The 5,976-nt window shown below is 39.9% G+C and overlaps 1 protein-coding gene across 1 annotated transcript; it reads right to left on the bottom strand.

Annotated features, from left to right (window-relative positions):
* Positions 1 to 1,660: 1,660 nt before the first annotated feature.
* Positions 1,661 to 5,286, bottom strand: LOC122653781. The gene is made up of 3 exons (XM_043847717.1): positions 4,586 to 5,286; positions 4,139 to 4,489; positions 1,661 to 2,407 (listed from the first exon to the last, which is right to left on the bottom strand). The coding sequence occupies exons 1-3, from the start codon at positions 4,886 to 4,888 to the stop codon at positions 1,895 to 1,897; spliced, it is 1,167 nt and encodes a 388-aa protein (XP_043703652.1). The 5' UTR covers positions 4,889 to 5,286; the 3' UTR covers positions 1,661 to 1,894.
* Between the last annotated feature and the right edge of the window lie 690 nt (positions 5,287 to 5,976).

Here is a 5,976-nt window from a genome sequence, read left to right as displayed (position 1 = left end):
TCCGAGGTCCTAGTGTCCGACACTTGTGAGCCGTTACTCTGCCCAACATCCGGGAGATTACTTTCCAAAGCTTTCTGACGCCGTTAATCTATCCGAGGTTCTAGTGCCCGACACTTGTGAGCCGTTACTCTGCCCGACATCCGAGAGATTACTTTCCAAAGCTTTTCGATGTCGTTACTCTCTGTCCGAGGTTCTAGTGCCCAATACTTGTGAGCCGTTACTCTGCCTGACATCCGAGTGATTACTTTCCAAAGATTTTCCAACGCCGTTACACTGTCCGAGGTCCTATTACCCAACATCCATAAGTCGTTACTCTGCCTGACATCCGGCTGATTACTTTCCAAAGATTTTCCAATGCCGTTACTCTGTCCGAGGTCCTATTACCCAACATCCATAAGTCGTTACTCTGTCCCACAAAGGACAAAGCCAGTCTTTTGCCTCCACCTGAGCCAAGGGACGTGATCCGTCCCGTATAATTATATTGTTTTAAAGCATACAGGTACACATCTCTTTTATTGCCTTTTAATTTTGTAACAATGTAGACTTTTAAATTACTCTTGAGTAGTGTACAATAGTTAATTTAAATTAGTTTAACTTTAAGCAGTTTGTGCATCATTTTAGCTATACATGTGGAAATAGGACATTTATAAAGGGAGAATATTCAAAAGGCAGCATCTAGTAGAAAGACCGATTTACCTGGGCAAAGTGGGTGCCTAACACCTTCCCACCTTCGTAACCTGACCACTTACCTGAATCTCTGACCAGACCAAACGAAGTCTCGTAGCCCTTCACAGGGCTACACCAATGGGTTCTAGGCCCTAATCCTAGTTGGCTACTCCATTTCATTTAATTGTATGACCCACATCCCCTGATAAATCAACATACCCCTGAAAAGACGCATTCCTTCTCTCTCTAACAGAGGAGCATTACCCCAAAACCCCTTCCAAACCCAAAAAGAGTGCCGCACTGGAATGCGCATGGATTATCCCCCCTGGGAGGACGGATCCTCACAGCATGAACAGTAGTTGATGAGGAATTACCTTGGGGAGGATCTAGAGGCAAAGAAGACGTGGTAGAGGTTGCTAACCAGTTGCTGTATTTCTCGAAAGGTGTAATGCAATGGATCGGCTCATCAAAAGAATGACGATGAGACACAATAAGTGGGTTTGTTGGAGGTGGAACAATCGGCCAAGAATCCTGTACAGAAGAAGAAGTGTCGACAACATAAAGAGGCAAATCATCATCCAACTTTGAAACGGACAGTGAGGACTCAACAAATGGAGTGGATTCAAAAAAAGATATATCTGTGGTAATAAGGTATTTCCTTAAATCAAATGAATAACAATGATAATCCTTTTGAGTTTTAGAATATCCCACAAAAAGACATTTAAGACCTCTAGGATCCAACTTAGAGCGACCAGGATATGATCCCAAATAAAACAAACACTGTCAAACACCCGTGGTGGTAAGACAAACAAAATTTGAGAAGGGAATAACAAAGAATACGGAATACCACCACCTAGAATTGAAGAAGACATGCGATTAATAAGATAACACGCATGGTGATGGAAAAATTTATCCACAAAAAAAAAAAAATTTTAGTAAATGATGAAGTGCATAAGATGATAAGGAAAAAAGCAGAAAATTTTCGTTCTTCCGATTAATTTCACAATGAATATAATGGAGATGTACATTCCCATGATAATACACCCAAGAAATTTTACAATCCTAAACCCTAATTACCATTAATTAATTGCTTTAATTATAGTAAACTAAGATTGTTACAAATGAGAGAGTTGTTGATATCAAGAGGGAGGGTATACCATATCAAATCGTATATGAAGAAGAAGAAGCCACATCTAGCCATCTAAACCACTAATCAAAAACAAATTAATTACTTCTCAAGCTTAATTAATGGTGAATGAGTAGCATTCAAGATATCGGCTGGAGGGATAAAATGGTCAACAGAGAGGCCTGGAACGTTGAACACTACATCATCAATCTTCCATGCTTCTTCCATTCTGGTCCTACTATGCTGCATCGACACCTCTCCGAACCGGAACACCGTAGCCACAGATCTTCCTTGATGAGCAATCGATACTCCATCAACGTCTCTGTAATCTCCAATACTACTTCCAATTGTTGTCTCCCAATACGCCGTATCAGTCTCTGGTGCTTGTACTCTTGTGAGGTGAGAGTCCTCCATGTATATAAGAAGCCCACTCTTTTGACTGAAATAACCATAAAGCACGTGCCTAATCACCTCAGCCGGGCCTTCACTCCTCTCCATCACAGCCGCACGATCAGCAGCTACTTTTAGTACAAAGCAATCCTCACCACCAATCCGTTTTTCACCTAGACATTGGGCTTTAGCAAACAAGCTCGCAGTGCACTTCGGATCCAAGCCCTGCAGGTAATTTACCAGATATGGTTATTGACCCGACCCACTAAACCAATCAGAGTATGGTCTACTAATTGATAAAGGCAAAGGTTTAAGAAGGGCTTCTTATACATACCCTCCCATGCATTCATATTTTCTATCGTATTTTTATTTATTTATTTTAATTTTTATCTATTTTTTGATAAAAATTTATCCTTAATTTTTGAAATGAAATTTTTGTTAAGTTTGAAGACAGAAGTAATAATCTCACATTGGAAGTGAATAACCTAATATGGAGACCTATAGATACTTGAACACCATTTTCTTAACGACAAGCTTTTGAAGATGACTCTACCTAAGACTGCTGCGTTTGGTATATATTCTTGGAATAAATTCTAAACAACTATTTTTATCATCCGAGAATATGAAATCGACCTAAAATATATTCCAAGAATACATACCAAACATTGACTAAAATTCTTAACAAAGTCTTTGAATCAAGATTGTGACAGAACCAAAATTAAGGTAGAGCCAGAGTGTGACAACCAGGACCAATAACTAAAAAAAACCAACAAGAAGTCCGAATAAGAAGGAATTGACCCCAAATTGCCCTAACCCTATATTTTGGGCTGAACCTGAGTTTAAAAACCATGAGTTAAAACAAATTTGGTACCTCCATAAATATTCAATCATGACCCGACCCAAGACTGACTAGACCCGTGAAATTGGTCTAAAATGTTTCGGTGGTGGCTCCCAAATCCCAAGTACGCAATGTGCAGTATTTGGTAACCGGAAAAGGAAAAGTGATAGGAAGTGGTGGGAGACACTTTATTCGAGTAGGTGGAAATCCCTAGGTCATAAGATGAGGTGTGTGATTTGAAGATGATATTTTAAAAAAAAGGTCAGATGATAACGTCATCCACCCGGCACTGCCTCGGTTACTGCTAAAGCAGGAGACAGTTTCTCCATCTTTGTCAGTTCTCCTCTGCCACATTTTATTGGGAAACTGGATTTCTTCCACATCAATCAATGGACATTCCCCATGTTTGAAAACTATTGTTTTTGTTTCTGTCTGGACCAAAAATAATGTATCCAATTTGTCCTTCTTCATACCCGTTAGATTCGAATCTCTGTATTAATGGGTTTGACCTGATCAATACCCCCATTAATACAGATTTAATTGGGCCAATTTTTACCCCAAAAAAAAATAATTGGACCAATGGGATCTTCATTTCCAACTCAAACCGGTTGGACCAACCAAAATCGATCAAAAATTAACCAAACCAAATCCAAATTAGGTTTTTTCCATTTGTTTTCTAGAATTTGGACCAGACCAATCAAAATCAAGACTGAGTTTTCCTTCAGCCGCAGTGAATGAGAATTCTCATTTACCGCGGGGGCCTTTAAATAGATACGCATAGGAGGATATTTTAAGAAACATACTAAAACTCTATAGGGGTTTGTAAACTTTAGGATTATGTGGTGAATCTTCACTCCTTGGGCGAAGGAAAACTTTCTCCACCTTTGTAAATTTATGAAAAATCAAAACTGAACAATAACCCAATGATGGATAGAAAAACCCCGTTAAATCAAACCAAAAAGTGAAATCAACCGAAATGTTACTTTAGACTCAATGGTTTGGTTTTGGTTTTGCCCATTATTAGAACAAACCGAGTCAATCCGGCCAAAACTAGACCGAATGGAGAGAGAGAGAGAGAGAGAACGAACCCATAGCACATTAGTGTATTTTATATATACCTGGATGATCCGGCGAAGAGGGCGTTGGGGACCCTTTGCAGCATGTGTGCCAAGCCATGGTGTATGACGCCAAACGATCTTTCCATTGCTACCGGCGACAACCTTATTGCCGTCGACAACCAACTCAAGAGACCACATTCCCGGCGACATTTGCCATAGAACGAAGCAACCAGTTTCCCCACCTCTACAACTTCCTACACACCTCACGTTCTTCCCTGAAGCAATCTCTGTCTCACAACACATCATCTTCACCACCCCAGTTGCGTACATGTTCTTCCTACATTTTGTAAGCTTCAAGCATCCTGTGGCCGCCATGTACTGTTGAATGATGTAATGTGCTGACGATGTCTCCTATATAAATTGTTCTATTCTTGTCATTAAAACAAAAAGGAGTAGCAGTAGCAGTAACAGAGCAGAAAGAAAGAAAAAGACTTGAAATTAACTTACAATAGGAACGTCCTTCATGGGGAGGTGATGAATTGGGTGATCATATAAAGGAACTGGAGCAAGAGGACAACCCAAGACACCAAGCAAGAGCCTCAAATCTTGCCTCTTGACTGGGCTGTTTCCATCAAATGGAGTGGACAAATTACCACTTGAGAAGCTTCTTTGTAATCGAACCCAGTTGCGAATTACATCCCAAGAGCTCTCTTTCTTACTCCCACATTGAGTCTCTGGATCAGGACCTTCCATTAGTGGTGCTAGAGGCTGTGAAAACCACCTCTGTTTCCTTCCAACTCTTGAACCCATTCTGTGTAATGTAGTTAACAGGAAGGAGAAGGTGAGAGAGAGAGAGAGACAAGAACACAGAAAAGAGTTGAGACGATGGAAGAGAAGGATTTATTGGATCTGGTGTTTTATTTTTGTGTGGGTGTGGAAATGGAGGAGGGAGAAGGGGATACGGAGGAGGTGAGAGTTTCTTTATGGGTAAAGACAAAAGGGACAGCCCATCTGTCCAACGGCAGAGAGAGAGAGAGAGAAAAAGAAGATTTTAATAGACACTCTCATGTTGGGATGTCTTGGCTTTGCTTTATTCCCTTCTCTTCCCATCTTTAGACCCTCTTCTCCTACAAATTTCTAAATATTCTCTTGAGCTATTCCAACGTCGAAATCAGAGGACCATGAGTCCATGAGAGAGAAACCCTGTCTCTTTCTATGTCTTTAGGATCAAAGATAACCCTTTTAATTCACCTAAAAAAAAAGATAACCCTTTTGGTTTCTGATCAATGGTCCCCAGTTAAGAGTTGGCAATCAATCATATCTATCCAATTCATCCACTGTTTCAGATGAGCATGGTAGAAAAATTTACATATTCATTGAGGCATTTCATCAAATAGTTACTTCATGTACTAAACTGTTAGAAAAAATCAATGAAAGGATCAACATCTGGTCGTTCCGCTTGATCCATTTGCACTATAATGTGGTCTTACTTTTGGCCGCCAACCTTGACACTGATTTAGCTGCTTAGGCTTATTTAAAACTCTCACGCCATTTCACCTCGATTTCCATTAAAATCAAGCACACTAGTTTAAGAAGATTTGAGATCCTCTATCTCTCAGTTTTCTTTCACTGTGGGTTTGTCTGCCGTTGTCTGGATATCATTAATGTAAAGATTTTTTTAATCAGAATATCATTAATGTATGGAGGGGGCCGACTCATGGAAACCTTTCTAGAGGTAAACGAAGATTTTTCACAAATTTAAATAATGGATCACTATTTCTTTCCAAGCTAAACCCCAAATCCCGAGGTAATTATAGTTTTCTATAAGCAGTGCAGCACACTTAATCAATTAACCTCTCTCTGTTAAAACTGGGATGGATCGATCAATCCCGATTCTA

The sequence above is a fragment of the Telopea speciosissima genome, chromosome 3, assembly GCF_018873765.1.
Source record: "Telopea speciosissima isolate NSW1024214 ecotype Mountain lineage chromosome 3, Tspe_v1, whole genome shotgun sequence".
Taxonomy (NCBI): domain Eukaryota; kingdom Viridiplantae; phylum Streptophyta; class Magnoliopsida; order Proteales; family Proteaceae; genus Telopea; species Telopea speciosissima.
Note: the sequence above shows the minus strand (reverse complement) of the source record. Positions and strands in the feature narration are given on the sequence as shown.

Coding starts and splice junctions, on each gene's coding strand:
- LOC122653781 (XM_043847717.1), bottom strand. CDS start 4,888: ATGGGTTCAAGAGTTGGAAGGAAACAGAGGTGGTTTTCACAGCCTCTA. Junction 4,490..4,585: donor CCATGAAGGACGTTCCTATT/GTAAGTTAATTT, acceptor CAATTTATATAG/GAGACATCGTCAGCACATTA. Junction 2,408..4,138: donor CTCTTCGCCGGATCATCCAG/GTATATATAAAA, acceptor AATTACCTGCAG/GGCTTGGATCCGAAGTGCAC.